This window comes from Cottoperca gobio, chromosome 13, assembly GCF_900634415.1.
Source record: "Cottoperca gobio chromosome 13, fCotGob3.1, whole genome shotgun sequence".
Classification (NCBI taxonomy): domain Eukaryota; kingdom Metazoa; phylum Chordata; class Actinopteri; order Perciformes; family Bovichtidae; genus Cottoperca; species Cottoperca gobio.
Genome location: NC_041367.1, coordinates 11,749,706 through 11,767,644, shown reverse-complemented (window position 1 = coordinate 11,767,644; position 17,939 = coordinate 11,749,706). Strand labels below are relative to the sequence as shown.

The window sequence follows — 17,939 nt, the reverse complement described above, 5'->3', positions numbered from 1 at the left end:
TAAACAAGCTCCTCAGCCCCCCATCATTCACAGTCGGCAACTGCACCTCTTTCATACCTGTCAACCCTCCCATTTTTCCCGGGATTATCCCGTATTTTTACTTCCATCCCATTTTTCTCCCGTTTAATATTTTCCCGTAATTATCCCGTATTTTTAACCTTTCAAAAAAAAAAATAGGCGTATTAAAAAAAGTGTAAAGTGGCCTCCCGTAGAGCAGATGGCAGTATTATGTTTAACTTTAGCTGAAAAACGTTATCCGCCAGTAAACACACAGAGAAAGAGAACAGGAACAATAACACAGAAGAAGAAGACGAAAACATATGGATGAGAGTCACAGTTGTACCTGCCAAACAAGTTAAAACTTTATGTAAGTACCAAATGGGAGGAGACCTTCCCTTATTTATTAAAAGCAGAGTCGGGCAAACTCGTGCTTTTTGTAAAGTGTGCCATTCAGATGTTAGCATCGCACACGGCGGAATAAGCGATGTTCGCCAGCATGAATATTCGTCCAAGCACAAGCACAAGCACGCACAAAAACATACACTGTCAATGACTTCATGTGTGACAAGAACTATGTCGGAGGCAAACCAAGTGATCAAAGCTGAGGGAAAGATGTCGATGCTTTGCGTTAAAAATAATGTAGCCTTCAGCTTCTGCGTTGATTTCAGTTGCAGTGTAGCGGACATGTTTCCCGACTCTGACATCGCAAGGAAGTCCTCGTGGGGGAAACAAAAGCCACACAACTCATCCATCATCAAATAAATTGATGATAATAACTCATCAAATAAAATACATAAATCTTATAAACATGTCTGTACAAGTAATACATACTTTAAATAAACGTGTATTTCCTGAATGTATATACCCGTCCCTTATGTGTTTACGTTTACATTGGTGGCTGAGAGCTGTTCAAATATGGGCGGAGTCCGGCAAAAAATGTCCCTTATTTTGAAATTCCAATGTTGACAGGTATGAACTCCTTCCTCTCATTTTTTCAAAGGAAATTAGACAACATCTACAACAGCTTAACCATCACCGCACCGGCTCCCCCTCAAACCACCTGTCCCCCCTTATCCTGCCAGCCCCTGTCTCAATTCTCCCCAGTCTCCCCTACTGACCTCTCTGAACTCCTCGCAGGAATGAAAACTGCCACCTGCACTCTGGACCCCATCCCCTCCAGCTTTGTCAAGGCCTGCCTTCCTGCCTTCCTGCCCTCTCACCACTTATCACTACAACAATAAACTCCTCCCTGTCAACCGGCATTGTCCCACCATCCCTTAAAATCACCGCTGTCACCCCAATCCTGAAAAAACCTGGTCTCAACCCTGACACCCCAAATAACTTCCGACCAATCTCCAACCTACCCTTCCTGTCCAAAGTTTTGGAATACGCTGTAGCCTCTCAACTGAAACATCACCTCTCTGCCAATAACCTGTACGAAACATTCCAATCCGGATTCCGCTCCAACCACAGCTCTGAAACTGCACTCCTCAAAATCACCAACGACCTTCTCCTCTCCTCTGACGCCGGAAACCTCAATATTTTTGTTCTCCTTGACCTCAGTGCAGCCTTTGACACCATCAATCACTCCATCCTCCTCACCCGACTGGAAACCACCTTTAACATCACCGGCACTGCCCTCTCTTGGCTCAAATCATACCTCTCTGACAGGCACCAGTTCATCTCCATTAATAATTGCAAATCCCCCACCGCTTCCCTCCCCAAAGGTGTCCCCCAAGATTCAGTTCTCGGCCCCCTCTTCTTCATTCTGTACCTGTTCCCCCTTGGTCACATAATCCGCAGTCATGGTCTCAAATTCCACTGCTTTGCCGATGATATCTAGCTCCTCATCTCCACCAAGTCAATCTCCACCGCTACCCACTCTATCCTAACCTACAAATCAATTTCCTAAAACTAAACTGTGAAAAGTCAAAAGGCAAAAATCAGCAATAAACTCCAACACCTCCAGAACTCCGCAGCCCGTCTTCTTACCCACTCCCGGATCCGTGACCACATCACCCCCTTCTTTTTTCGTTTGTTCGTTTATATATTTATCTTTGTGTCACTCACTCTGTCAAGCATCTTTGAATTTTTAGAAAAGCGCTATACAAACCTAATGTATTATTATTATTATTATTATTATTATTATTATTATTATTATTATTATTATTATTATTATTATTATTATTATTATTATTATTATAATATATACATTTTTTTAACGGTGCGCGATCTACCTGCACTACCTGCGATCTACCCACACTACTGATCGACCTTTTGGGCACCCCTGTCATACACTAAGTCATTGTGTAACACAAATTTCACAGTGGTAGAAATATAATCCTCTGTGCAATCACGTTAATGTTATGGTTGTGTCTGTAATTCCAGATGATATCTTTGACCTTAATCGTTTCTCTTAGGGTTTGGAGTGACGGCCCCAATCACTGGGACAGGAAAGGTCTTGCTTGTTTTCTATGGGTTGCTGGGCTGCTCGGCTACCATACTCTTCTTCAATCTTTTCCTCGAGAGAGTCATAACATTACTGAGCTTGATGATATTCTGGTGCCACAGAAGGAGAACCGGAAACAGTGGACTGCTTGGCCGAGCCATTGAAGATAACGGAAATGAAGAATGGAAACCATCTGTATACCAAGTCACACTCATCCTTTTTGTTGCTGTCCTGCTGGTTGCATGTGGGGCTGCTTCTCTCTATTCAGCCATGGAGGGCTGGACTTACGCGGAGTCCCTCTACTTTTGCTTTGTGGCGTTCAGCACAGTGGGCTTTGGGGACTTTGTCAGTGGACAGAGAGAGAACCATGAGGACACCTGGGCGTACCAGGTTGCAAACTGTCTCCTGATGCTCTTGGGAGTGTGCTGCACCTATTCCCTCTTTAACACCATCTCTGTGATCATCAAACAGGGCTTGAACTGGATGCTGAGAACACTGGCCTGGATGTTTGGTGGGATTCGCCATTATAGGCTGCAACTCAGACCACTTTTCAAACTCTGTTTTTCTGACTCTGAGCCACCTATATGTTATTGTGAAGATGACGCTCTGCATAGTCAGCAGGTGCAAGCAGCTCCAAGTTCAGGCTATTGCATGATGTGGCACTCATGTGTTCCCGATGCTATTGGTAAATGTCTTTGGATGAGGGTCAAGTGGAAACAGTGTGCCACAGAGAGACAGACAGAGGAACCTCTGCAAAACAAGAACAGGATAATTGTTCATATGAGAGGAATATAATCTATGCTAGACCACTGCCTACTTGGCTAAATTAAAATATTTCTGAAAGTAGTGTTAACAAGCACAGCAATAGTAATCTGTAGTTTTCTTTAGTGAACAAAAGTGTAAAATGTTGTTGTATGTATAAAATGTATAGGATGTATCCTCATTTCCAGCCCTTTTAGTGCCAAGAGGACATTTACCATGATTACTGTCACAATCTGGTTGTACTTGCTTGTGTCATGTTTTGTGTTACTTCCTGTCCTTGTGTTTTTTCCCCTCTCTCTGTGATTGTTGATTTGATCCTCCTGTGTCCATTCATCCTGCCCTTGTGCCTTACCTTTCTCCCCCAACTGTGTCTCGTTCCCTCGTTTAGTGTCTGTGTGTGTATATCCCTGTCTGTCCCAGTGTTCCTTGTCGGTTCGTCATTCATGTTACCTGGTGTATTTTGGTCTACAGCTCCTTGTGCTTTCCTCGTGTTCCCTCGTGTCATCCCGATTTGTGTTTTCACTTTACGTTTTACCTTGTTTTGTGTTTTTAAAGCTTTTTTAAATAAAGCTGTCTCTGTTAACCCTTTTTGTCTGGCATGCTGCATTTGGGTCCTCCCCTGTACCACAACGTGACAATTACACCAATATGCCTTCAACTGCAGCTTTAACAAGTCACCTGCAGTAGGAGGAGTCACCACAGCAATATATAATATCCAAACACGTAAAGGAAATAAATCAAGAGATTCAGCTTTTGCTGTCTTTATTATGAGCCCCCTATTGCAGTAGCCTAAAGGAAAAAGATAAAACTCCCTATGAAATCAGTGATCAGCAGTTAAGAATCAATTCACCCTTAATAATAACCCCTTCGTTACACCTTTTTGGAAAGCTTGAGTTTAGCCAGCCTGTTTTTGTTTACCAGACTAGGAAGGCAACCAAACTAAGCCACGGTACAGTAAGTAAGGGCAGATTCAATAAAACACTGATCAAATAAAGTCATAAGAACGCTGAATTAAAATAATTCACCCTTTTTCCAGACAGCATCTGTACTTGACCCAAAATACAGCGGGTTATCACAGTGTTCAAGTATTTGTTCTCAATATTAATAATATAATATAAATGTCTGTTTCCTGTTAGCCATATAGAAGATACAGTTTATTTAGTGAATACTTCTAAAATCATTGACCTTTTTTTTGGTGCCTTTATGCTTGGATAAAACTCAAAGATACACAATCATCGACAAATGGTCAACAACAAGAGTCATCACATTACCAGTGGTTATATAGCTTTGGCAACATATTTCTTTCCTAACATGAAATTAGCTAAATTCAGAGGGAAGAATGGACGGGCACAAAGATCCCCCACCCTCCTACATAGGAGCAGGACACCCACTCTGAAAGAGACACACAATGACTAAAAACAATGTGGCAAATGCGTTTTGAGTCTCTTTGCTGTCATTTAATTGACTTTCCAAAAATAAATGCTAACAGGAATTTCAGGTTTTAGGGGGCCTGGGCCTGTGCCTTGTATACTCATTATGTAATGGATGCTGCCAGCATTGTACCCCTGAGCAAGGCACTAACCTGAGTTGCTCCAGGGAGACTGTCCCTGTAGTTAGTTCACTGTAAGTCACTCTGGATACAAGCGTCTGCTAAATTACCTGTAATATAATACATCCATGAAGGGAGGCTTAGAGAATGTTAAGTATGTCTACATCCCACGCCCACGAGGGGCATGCAGGTTTTTGTGGCTTTTTCTTCTTTCACTGTAAATGTTTAGCTAATCCTAGACTAAATATTTTGTATTTTTTGTATTCATTAATTTGTTCTTGTTCCTCGACATTCTCTTTCTCAGCAGCTTGACCGGTAGGTAGGCAATGTCTCCCTCTGCTGGAGAGCTTTGTAACTCACATGAAACAACTGATGTCAATGAAGCACAGTAAAGTATATCTGCAAAACATCGATATCCCAAATATGTATTGGCCTTTGCTGTTCCATTCATCAGGTTGCCATCATGACAATGTTTGCGTGTATTAATATTACAAGCCACTGCATTACTGGTTGCAAATGCAAATTGAATGCAGATAATAACAATACTAGCCCTCCAATTAACATTATCATTGTTATTGTAATATTCAAAAACTGTAAAGAAATATGTATAGTTTTAAAAGTGACAGTGGAGTATTAATATCAGAAAATAAGGTGATTTTAATGCAGAAAAGGTGAGTTTTTAGGAGGTGCTTTTAAGACCTAATTTATGTAGCTGTCCTTAGATCCAGATGCATAAATACTGTTTACTAACTTGTTAGATCCGCGTAGGTCGCGCCCTGGTCCCTCAGGGGCGAGTCTCGACCAACTCTCCAACTAACAGTCCGAGTCCTAATCCTATCAAGTTCTGCCTTAACTAGAATACAGCGACTATTTAAGTTGGTAGCGAGGAGAGTTAGCCTAGTGTCTACTGCCTGTATATAACTGTCTATCCCGCTTACACCAATAATCCTGCCAAATTGAATAGCAATGTGAATTTGGCGGCTACCACCGGTCACAATCGTCTGACAGCTCTCCTCTATGATCTGTGCACTTGGTATTGACTAGGTTTAGTTAGTAGTCAGGAATTGGCCACAGGGACATGTTTAATCTACTTGCTAGAGACAACCATTAACAGAACCACTGAGATGTTAATCGCTCCAAACCTTATAAAATACCTCATAAAGATACAAATTCTTAATGTCCACAATTCCTGGTTTAAATCAAAAGATTCATTTTATTTTAAGTATTATAGCAGGGGCAAGGCATACAGCTTAAATTGATTCAAACAACATATAACATGATTATCAGAATAACACATAACTGCCATGTCTATCTGAATTACTTATCGGTGGGGAGAGTGAGAGAGAGAGAAAGGTCGGATCGCCATGCATAGCTTTCCTATTCTTCCTGCGTGAAAAAGGCCTCCGGGCCGCTCTTGACTTTGTCGAAAGTCTTATGAGGTCAGTCCATGTCAATTGTCCATTTGCAGAGTGAGCATAGAAAACTCTGAAGATCCAATTTGTGAGTCCAAGCTGTTGGGAAAGTGGTTACTCCTATCCTGCACTTCGGTCAGCAACTTGGATCACTTCTTCCAGAGTCTTTTTGGTGTTGTAGTCTTCACATCTCTCATCTCGGGTGAAGACGCAGAGGAAATAACCTCGAGCTTGTGCCAACTCGTTTCTTATATAGGCCTTTTGGGCCTTTCACATACTTTTAGTGTGTGTGTGTTTTGTAGTTCTTTCTGTTGTAGTCCTCTGGTGTGTGTGTGTCTTGTAGCTCTTGACCTAGACACACTCATACGTCTCTTTTTTGTAGCTCTTGACCTAGACACACTCATACTTCTCCTCTTTAGCTATACTTCCCGTCCATGTTGACCCCCTCCTTAGTTACACACTCTTGTGTCAGTAAAAAAGCATTCTGGTACATTTCACAACATAGTTTAACCTTTCACAATTTTAGGATTAAGTCTCTGTTTGGCCTTTTGGTCATTTACTTCATCCTTCAATACTTAGAATGGAAAGGCCGAGAGATGAACAGGCCTACTGATTCTCAACCTACTTGACAAACTGCAGATGGCAGCTTCATCGTAAGTCTTTGTTTTAGTTTTAGATACAGATAGCAATAGAGAATCTGGATTTAAGGGCTCGATCAGAAACATTTGCATAATAAATGACATTTCAAACTAAATAGTCAGGGACATGCCCATGAATGCAGTTATAGAAAATAACTTCTTAACATGTATTCTAACTTAATCCAGCGCAGGGACTTTAGAACATTAGTGATGTGGTCACTTTCCGTTCTTCAAATGAATCATCGCCGTTCTGCACTTGCACCAATTTATGGTGGAAATGTCTTTATTTAAGGAAAAGCAAGCATCCTGGAGTAAAAAGACATACAGAGCAAATGTTCCTATAAGCTATGGAAACACAGAGACAACGACTAAGAGCTGCCAGTCTCGCAATATTATAATAGTATGACTTAAATCTCTAAATGTCAGATGATTATGTCTTTCTACGAATGGCTCTAATACTCCAATTGACGACTTGAATTCTTCTATCTTATTTTTTCCCTAATTTGCGGTTTTATGAGCGTGGCTTTCTTTGATCAATATTATTGATAGGGACAATTCGGTAAACACTGGATATTGGTAGAGACATGTGAGAGATACAGTTTACAAGGCTGTGAAGTTGGATGAGACCATCAGGATTGACAGCCACAGTATTAAAACTTGGGTGTCATCTGCATATCAATGAACGTTTATACTATGTTGACAACTAGAGGTCAACAAATGAAGGATGAAAACTAGTGGGCCCAAAGCACAGCCACGTTGCATCTACTCTTTCTGAATCATTTGAAAAGCTACTGAAGAAACTGAGCACAAGATGTCTCCTATTTTACTGAAAAGTCTATTCTCTGCTGCTTGCGCTATTGAGAAAAAAGATGGTAAAATGGTAAAAAATTTGTTTGCATTTAATTACTTGTTCAATTGTGGTTGAATTCAGCAACTATGGCGCCACAATTTGTAACAACTGCAACAATGAAGCCTTTTGAATTTGTTACCGTTCTGATTTGTACCTTTGACTGGCTTCTTCTCCATGGCAAGGGCAGTCTTAACATAAACCTATATGGCCATTACATTTTATTATATTTAAATTACATTACAATTATTTAGCTGATGCTTTTATCCAAAGCGACTTACAATAAATGCATTGAACCATGTGGATAGGCTACAACCCAAAAATTGCAAGACTCATGCAATTGCATCAACGTCATAAAATAAGCTGAACTGCTTCAAGTGCTCCATTTAAGAAACAATTAAAGAGTGCAGTCTGAATAGATGAGTTTTCAGTCTGCGACGGAAGATGTGTAGAGTTTCTGTTGTCCTGATGGGAGCAGAGGTGGGATAGCACATGCAGGCAACATACACTGTATAAGATTTGGCGTAATCTCGGTGACGTCACCCATAAGTTTCTAAAGAGCCACTTTGAAACTCAAAGTGGGGGACTCCGGCCCTCGCTATCTTGGCAGTGATGCCACCGTCTAACTCCTGGCTAATCTAAAAATGGGCTGAGATGGCACCCACCTGTCACTCAAAGCGGCTACGCCTTAATAATGCGTAACTTTAAGACTTTATATAATTAAAACGGATGATTTGTGTAAGAATTCACCCCCCTCCACCCCCGCACATTGGTTATGAAGGGGGAAATTAGCTATAGAGACCAAAACTGTTTTTTGTACCAGGCTGTAAACGTGTTTACCTCTGCTATAGGTTATTTGCACTCTAAGCCAGGGACATCCAACATTTCTCAATGTTAATGGGAGAAGTCATGAAAGGGAGATACTACAGCTCAGTGTTTTCGAGGTTGAGCTTCTAGTGGTGTGCAGTAATCCACTGCCAGACATGCTTAGATTTGTGCTGCCACCTGGGTTTCAGACCGGGTAAAAGCCAGAATAAGTTTATTTACAACAATTGAATGATATTGTTGAAATAAAAAACTGAATGGGAATACAGAAAGCTGCACTTCCGGAAACAGGAGCCCCTCTGCAGCAACTCTGGCTGCGTTCCAAAGCGCATCCTTTTTTCTTTTTACATTTAGTACTACTGCAGCTGCACTAACTGCTGCATGCAGAGATAATACTATAGATTGGGGCAGGAATTACTCCTAAAATCCAGAAATAAGTTAGCATTTTAGCACATCCTGTTCCCTTGTCTCAAAGTCAATGGGTGTTTTGGATTGGGTTTTTGGTTTGAAGCCTGAAATAAGGTCTGTAGTTAACACAAGTTTAAGAGATTTTAACATTTAACCTAAAATACGCCAGTAAATACCCCACTCATGCATTTCTGAAGTTTTTATTTGTCTTAAAAACAGCTGTTGCTAACAAGTGGCTAAATAAGACTACTAAACGTCATCACCCCGAAGATGAGTCCACCTTTAGTTTAATGGTTGTGAAGTAAATCATGCGACCGTGGTGTAGTTTTTTTTATAGCCTGACATTAGATTTTTAGTTCTTGCGATTGCATTTGACATACTCTGAACATGCTAAATATTTTTTCTGACGTATTAAATATTAGTGTCTATGACACTGTTAATCTTCCGTAGACTACACTGTTCCTTCTCGAGACAGGGTGGGTGGTATCTTTGCGCGTTTCGTTCATATAGAGCAACAAACATTGTGATTTTGCGCTTTGTTATGTGTCAAAATGGCATACAATATTGAATAGTGAACGTGTATTGCCATTAAAACACTTCCACATGTGCAGTGCTCAGTATTTTGGTAATGCATTGAGTGGGAGGACCAAAGATTTACCGGCGGAAGGATATAGTACTCAAAGTGAGGCATAGCACACGCTGGATTGAGGTTTCCGGGCCACTCTGGTGCAACACAGGGACAGTCTCCACATATTTCCCGAGCATATATTGTATTAAAGTTTGATATAATTTAAGTACTTAATAAGAGTAATTGTAAGGTCAATACAAAACCTTACATTTGTCGTTTTGTCATCTTTACGGAGCTTGAAACGTCAACGGTACAATGGTGAGTACGAGCTAACGCTAACATTAGCTATGTTAGCTAACGTTAGATCGTTAACTTTGATTACACTGCTTTACGACGCTTTCGAAATAACAGCTAAATACTCCTTATTGCATTAAAGAAGTATCTTCCGCTAGTCATACCGTACTGTTACGTGACAAACGATAGCTTTCCTAATGTTATGTACAAGCTAGAAATCTGCAGTAAATCATGCGGTGGATTAGCACATAACGTTACCGATAATCACTTTCTCAATGAATCACAATGTTGGTCAGTGGTTTTCTATTTAACTACACATTACACTTGACGAAAGGAAACACTTGTAGTGTATTACTGTCTGTCATCTGTTCAGCATAATGTGCACGTCGTGTTGCGAGAGGAAACAGACAGTCTGCTTTAATGTCATATCAATCAGTTCACTGATTATCTCAAATGTTTGTAATGAATAAAAACTGGTTTAACCTCCATGCTCGGATCAAGGTTTGCAGCGTTTTTATCGTTTGCTTTGAGTCAAGAGTGGGCGTGGTGGTGGTGGTGGTGGCGGTGGTGAAGGAGGTGCTTTGTAAAAATAGACCGTCCAGTGTTAACGCGATCTGAAACCCATCTCGTTAATCTTGTAAGATGACTATCAAAACTCTGGCTAACTGTCTTGCTAACTACCATTTTGACATCCCACATAACAAGTTGCAGCAACATGGGTAGCACCTCTAGCAGGCACAGCAGCAGGGCGCTCCGAATATAGTGTGCCATGCGCAACAAGCGAAAAGAAAAGGTTGTAATCGCCACCAATTGCGATTACATAAGAGCACACAGGTAGTAGTTTCCTGCTCACCGTTAGCAACAATTGTTTGTCATATTGCATGGACATTGTGAAGGTTATGTTGCAACATGTTGGGCTATGTGTTCTCGCAACGCCACCATGACAGCATCTCCTCCGTTACGTATTGCGCCACGTTGAACCGCATTCTGCTCCTGCTGAATGATCCTCTTTGCCACCCCTCCTTCTGCGCCTCCCTTTCCCCCGCATTGAACCAAACCATGCTTGGTGCAGTAGGCTGTCAGGACCCGCAGTGCACCCTCCAAAATGGGAACTAGATATATATTTTTTTTAAAGCCCAATTGTGGCACTAAAAACGAGTCTCTGCCCCTGTGTCTTATTCTTAATCTTTCACTACTGTTGTTTACTGTATTATGAAACAACAGTCACACGGTCTGTGATGGATGTAGAAGAAACTATAGTATCCTATTCATTCACATGCATGACTGTATGATTTGAAAAAAATCACCTGCAGCCTTTGTAGTTTTCAGTACTGGACATAAGAAAATGTGACTTCTTGTTTACTGATGAGTTGAGTAGCAGCAATACTGTTTTCACTTTTCACAGCCGCTGTACAAATCCTCTAACACTTAACTGTGCTGTGCTCTGATCCAGACGCTGCTTGCTTCAGCACCACCAAACTGGTTGGCAGTGGACAGAGTGAATGCTCTGCAGTCTGTCTTGCTCCCTTCTTTTTTACCCCCCCCCCCCCCCCCCCCCCCCCCAGCAAAACGGTGACTCATTGAAATTGACTCAAAGAACACATGGCGTTACCACCACCTCGAGCTACAGAAATGTTAGCTTTAATCTCTTTGGATTTGAAACTGCAAGGGATTGTTAGAAACTAAATAATGATGCAATAAACATTTTTATTTCATGCATTACCTGCATGCATGACTTTAATTTCTTAATTCCAGCATTGAGTTTGAATATTTTATTGTAGCCTTGTATTGTTTTATGCAACAGTTAAGTTCTTGTTATGCCTGATTATGCCAGTTGTTTCCAAGTCATCTGAGAATAATGAAGGACTACACAAAGCGGCATGCACTGTCAAGCAACAGTTGGCTCGGGGGCTAGTCTATGATGGTAAACCAAGCCTCACATCTGTTCAGTAAAAAAGATACAAAGAGGTGGTTAGTTTTGCTGTGATATTCAGTGTGCTACATTGGCGACCCTGTTCGTGGCTCACTAATTATAGCAGGCGTGTGTATTTCTGGCTGTGGAGTATTTATACCCGTCCCTCATCACACTTTCTCAGCCCGAAGTGGGCATGTTGACTCACTTAGACAGGCCTGGTAAGACCTCACGAGGATGGCAGAATGACATTTCAGATGAAGTTGAAAAATCAATATGGTGTAAGAATGCAAAAGTAAAAAGTGCAATCTTAAGAGAAGCAGGTTTGGATAACATTGGCACATTGATCTTAGCATTGTGGGTTTGTGTAAAATAGCAATGTGTGTTAATGTTCTCTTAATTAAACGATAAACTGAAAAACTAAACGGGGTTCTTGTGGATCCTTTTAAAAGTGTTCATTAATCCAAGAAATAAGGCCTTAATTGGTATTGTGTCGTAAATCAATCTTTCAAAAGTTACATCTATTTTTAAAAAACAATTTACCAAATGGCTTTCACATTCATGTCAAGCTGATATTTTGTTAGAAGCCGGGATGCTCAGAGTAGATGAACGGTCTCTTGGCTAACAGCGACACAGGAAAGTGCAAATTCAATGAAAATTGGCTTTTTAACCAAAGCTGAGCTGCAACCGGTACCAGACATTGTAGGAGGGCAGGAGGCATGGTGTATTTTGTGCAGGAAGTGTTAAAAACTCAATAGGAATCAAAGCAGTGGAATCCTACATGCTGCCAAGTCAACCCGCCAACAGACGGCAGGTATTTCCAAATTCTATTCTACCTTTGTCTCCACCATGCCTCCACCTTCATCTCCAATACCAGCAAAAGGACATTTAGTCAATTGTGGTTATTGTAAAGTTGGGCTTAAATTTAATTCTCAGTGGAATTTAATGGTTTTAAATCTTTAAGTTGTAGGAACCCTGCTAATATGCATGTGGTTCCACTATCTGCAAGCAATATGACTATTCAACGACTTTACTCAATAATGTAACAAGTCTTACATTTTAGATCAAATATAATGCATGCATAAATTGCCAAATCTTGTATTGTATAAAATCCCATCTTTTTAGCAATTAATTTGTCCTTTTTATTAAGTACCCTCCTCATAAAGAAAGTGAAGTTAAACAATACTGTGCTTGTTTTCATTGCCTTGTATCTGTAGGGATAGTGTTTAGCTTGGTCATAGGCAATGTCTCGGCCCAGCTGTCGCATAATATCACAGTCTGTTTTGAATGAGTTTGTTTAGACTGCATCTGTGGATGTTAAACAGTGAATTCTGCTGCAGGTGCTCCTCATTAGGCATACCCAAATCTTTCATGTCTATAATCATTGTACTGGAAGATTTTAAAGTCACATCCACCCAAAATGAGTCTTTGAGTATCAAACACTCACCCACTGAATGAATGAGAGGTGTCTGTAGTTTCCTTCTTCACAAAGAACAGCACCTGAGTCATGTTGATGTAATAAAATAATCGTAGACACTACTAACTGCTGTAGCTTTATCCATATTGTTTGGAACACGTTTATATGGGATTTTGCTTATAATCATTACAGAACACTACAACACTTATAAACATATTTGAAACGTTTGAATCTTGAACATCCCGCCATAACATCTCTTCTTTTGGAGCTTTGTGGTTTTCGAGGGGATCATAACCAAACTGGACAATGAGCACTGGATTGGATGGAAACTATTTTGTACCAACAATCTTTAGCCTAAGTTTGGTAATGTTACAACTCAGGATGTAATGTATATCAGTAAATATTCAGACAGAAGGTGCTCCAGTAACTCCAGCCATCTCATGAGTGAAGGCATTGAAATATGTTTTGACAGATGTTTATTCTCTTATCTCTGGCCTAGTATAATGTCAAATTTTAATAAACAAATTTGAACTAAGCCATTTAATTTAATCCGTCTACAGACCAAAACAATGATGATAAATAACAGATTATCATTAGTAGGGCTGCCCAAAATATTGTTTTCATGATGGCCTATCAGTGTTTTATCAATGTCTTGCTCTTTTGTTAACAGGCTGATCAACTGACTGAGGAGCAGATTGCTGGTGAGGGCATACCTTAACTGTTTGGTTTGTTTTAGGTTTAGCGCCTTGATTCTCCACCAAACCTTAGAAACTAGGATTTCTTAAGAGACTTAAGTAACCAGAGGTCTGTAAGTATATAAGCTGGTGGTTGACGTGGCTAAAATGAGTCACAGGATGAACGTGAAAGGCTCACATGCACATCCATTTAAGAAATGTTGTGCTTTATATTCAGACTGCTGGAAAGATTGATGGTGAAGTCTCTGTAATGACTTGAATGCTCGTGGCATACTGATGGTGTTATTTCTGTAAATGCACAGAGTTCAAGGAGGCATTCTCGCTGTTTGACAAGGATGGTGATGGTACAATCACTACCAAGGAGCTTGGGACTGTGATGCGCTCTCTGGGACAGAACCCCACTGAGGCTGAGCTGCAGGACATGATCAATGAGGTGGATGCTGATGGTGAGGAGGAAAAGCATACAAACATAAATAATACTTGGTGAAACTTTTAATTACCACAATTTTAAGGTTAATCTTCATTTCAAATGTTCGTCTTGCCTTAATTAAAACTACTGGAAGGTTTTACCAGTGTATATCATCATGAGATGTGACAGTTTTTTCTCTGGTGACTGGCTGGAATCTCAATGCTGTGTGCTTTAAACATATTTGATACGCAGACACCGATTTCTGAGATGAGCTAAAAACTAAATTGCCAAGAGTATCAGCAATGCAGATGTATTGGTTGGACTCTACTCAAGATTGAATGCAGTCTGTTCTTGTAGCCACAATTAAATGTATTATTATTATTATTATTATTATTATTATTATTATTATTATTATTATTATTATTATTATTATTATTATTATTATTATTATTATTACTCTAACCTCTTTCTGTTTGTATGACTGTAGGTAATGGTACAATTGACTTTCCTGAGTTCCTGACCATGATGGCCAGGAAGATGAAAGATACAGACAGTGAGGAGGAGATCAGAGAAGCCTTCCGAGTCTTCGACAAGGTACGTTAGGTCTGAGGTAGTCCTCAAATATTACCTAGTAACTCTCGACAAAATGAGAAACTCCACACAGATTTGTATACCCATTGTATCCTTGTGATGGCAAGCTACGTTTCAAAAAGACAAAACGCGTTCACATTCCTTCATGCAATAAAGTCCTGTATGTTTAGAGAGATTTGTGCACGACATTGAGCTGTCCCACAAGGTCACGGTTTTATTTTTCTTTGACCTGCACGTTGATCCAGTAAAAGGTTCTTAATTGGCGTCTCTCTGCAAGCTAAACTATTATCTTTAGCATGCTAACATGCAAATATTTAGCGTTCAGCTCTAAGTACAGATGAGGCTAAGGAAGTACAGTTCACATAAATGTCGCTGGCCTCAGAAGAGAAGCGTTAACTCTTGAACTGAGAAGACCGCAGAGATGATTAAGTGATACTGACATAGCTGTTGTAGAACATCATACTAGAGACACTGAAACTAAAGGAAGTGATATTCAGCTTTTAGCTGCTATATAGAGATATATCTATCTATCTATCTATCTATCTATCTATCTATCTATCTATCTATCTATCTATCTATCTATCTATCTATCTATCTATCTATCTATCTATAGATATATCTATATATATCTATAGATAGATATATCTATAGATATATATATCTATAGATAGATATATATCTAACAATAGTTCCTCTGTTGGCCGTCGGCAGGATGGTAACGGCTACATCAGTGCAGCAGAGCTACGACACGTCATGACCAACTTGGGGGAGAAGCTGACTGATGAGGAGGTGGACGAAATGATCCGCGAGGCTGACATTGATGGCGACGGTCAGGTCAACTATGAGGGTGAGATGTTCTTTTTGGTTGCTTTCTCCCTGAAAAGTTTTTAGTTTGGTGATTTTTAAAATGAACACTAATTACAACCCTGCAAGTGCTTGTGTGTTTCTTCTCTTTGCCACTCGACTTGTTTTCACTACAACGTAATGTTTTTACTAAATTCTTGTTAGAACGAGAAGCACATTTATTGTTGCATTACTAAGACAGAAACCCGGAATGATGTCAGCTGCAACATGACCTTAATGATAGGCTCTCATAACTTTATTGTAAAACATTTCTTGTACCAAGAACAGTTGCCAACATTTTCCATTTGCGTCCGTCATTTAAGCCTTGTTTTCTGTCTCTTCACAGAGTTTGTCCAGATGATGACTGCCAAGTGAAGAGAACACTGACATTTTTCTCACCGTTGCTTGTCCTCCTAAGATCACTGTCTTTAAGAACCAAAAAAAAGGAACAATTATCAAATGATAAACAAACTTCCCCCCCAAAATCACTTATCTGTTGAATTTAACAATTTGTGCTTCAGTATATCCAAATACTTCTAAGGTATCTGTTTAGCAAACACCAACAGAATAATGCCTACAGAAGTTAATGGACCAAGCTTTAAGAGGGCCGAAGCCCCGACTTCAGACCAAGATTCTGCTGAGTCACCCAGCTCTTGATTAATTTAGAGGAAAGAGCAACACTGAAAAGGCAGAGGGAAAGGAGCCGATGCCACAGTTCGTATAGAGAAGTTGGCTATTTAATTCTTTCCAATATTCAACAAAGAACTCTAAATACTGCATTGAGTACTCTTCTTGCATGCACCCTTTCTGTGGCAGTCTCTTGTCACAACAAGGAGGCTCTGATCCCATCAGAGGTAGTGGTCAGACGGTGTACACACTGGAGGTATATACATTACTATATAGCTATATATCTGTAAAATTTGTGTCACTATTGATTATTGCAGGAGCAAATAGTTGCCATGTAGGGTGTTCATTGGTGGTCGGTTGCAGAAGAGCATCCTTGTACCTTTTGAAGAGTTTGGACAAGAACGAAAGATGGAAAAGTGCTGACGTTTTCTTTCCTCTTGGGGATGATATTTTGTTTTGAGTCGCGGGCTTTACATGGCCCGCAGCACTGATTGGAGACAGTAGTACGTTGTATTGCTTCAGGAGGATTATTGTGAAAACAACACTTAAGGACTGCAGTTAATATATCTGTTCTGCAATCAGATATCCTGATGGTACAATATTGATGTAATGCTTTATAAATGTGTTCTCAAATATTAATGTATTGATGACAAACTTTGGTCACCAAATATATCTATATATATATTAGTGTATCGTAAAGTTTGCATTGCCTATTGTTGTAGTAAATGACCTGTGACATGTTTTCTCTTTGGTTTTGAAATGTGCCATAATAATCTAAAGCGCCTCAACCTTCTTGCAAGACTCGTAGTTCATTAGAATATAATAAATCTACTTAATATAATAACATAAAAATACAGGCAGTTGAACATATTTGCACTTTGGTATAAACCATATGGCTATTAAAAAAAGGTTTTGTTGTAAAAGAAGAAAAAGAAACCAAATGTCACTGTCGCGGCTGCTATAACAACTATATGTTACACTCACTTCTCGTCCTTGTTGGTGTCTAATCTTCGATTTGTAGTCTGGTGATTCAAACTTCAATCTGCTTGCTGTTTTACTGAACAGAATGCATATACTGTATTCACAAAAACTACTGGTGGAGGGGGTGAAGTGTTTAATTTGGGCTATTAGAAAGGCACTTTCAGATAGAGATGAAATTGGGTTGTAGCAAATAATTCAGCTTTAAAAGTGTTTTAGGTTTTTGAACAGTTGAAGCTAAATTTAAGAAGAGAGTTAGCTGAGGTATCATACGATTTCCTCAAAGCATGGAACTTAAATACTGCTCTGCCTGAGGCGTTTTAATTGGTTACCTTTTGATTCGGATGTCAGGAAGTAAATGGTAAATGGACTGTTAACTTCTGAAGGCATTTCAAAAATTTAAAGATGTGATATATTTTCCATAAATCAATAAATTGAGCTTTACTTCACCTGCATTTCAATGTCATGTTTAATCTAAAGTGGCTCTTTATTTAACATGCATCCTGTTTTCTATTAGTTTAAAGCCAATGACATTCACAAATCTTGAATGCTGCACTATCTCCTTTCACTGCCCCGTGGCCCTGTGCCAGAAAGGAGCACAAATCCCATCCAGACAGTCTGAGATTGGGTCAGGGCTGGTCACCCTAGCCCTTCACTGGAGACACTATCCCAGGCACAGGCTATATTTAGTAGCTCATGAGATTTCTGCAGGAGC

The 17,939-nt window shown here is 39.9% G+C and overlaps 2 protein-coding genes across 2 annotated transcripts in view; both read left to right on the top strand.

The window, feature by feature from the left end:
- LOC115017788 (potassium channel subfamily K member 13) overlaps positions 1-3,798 on the top strand; it is an 8,139-nt gene extending 4,341 nt beyond the window's left edge. The window contains exon 2 of the mRNA XM_029446482.1: positions 2,421-3,798. Coding sequence (XP_029302342.1) covers positions 2,421-3,244 — 824 coding nt within the window. The 3' untranslated portion in view covers positions 3,245-3,798. The remainder of the gene's footprint in view (positions 1-2,420) is intronic.
- A 5,698-nt stretch (positions 3,799-9,496) lies between these two features.
- Positions 9,497-17,679, top strand: calm3a (calmodulin 3a (phosphorylase kinase, delta)). The gene is made up of 6 exons (XM_029445698.1): positions 9,497-9,776; positions 13,752-13,782; positions 14,079-14,222; positions 14,673-14,779; positions 15,488-15,623; positions 15,966-17,679. Exons 1-6 carry the CDS (start codon positions 9,774-9,776, stop codon positions 15,992-15,994), a joined length of 450 nt encoding a protein of 149 aa, XP_029301558.1. The 5' UTR covers positions 9,497-9,773; the 3' UTR covers positions 15,995-17,679.
- The last annotated feature ends 260 nt before the right edge of the window (positions 17,680-17,939 follow it).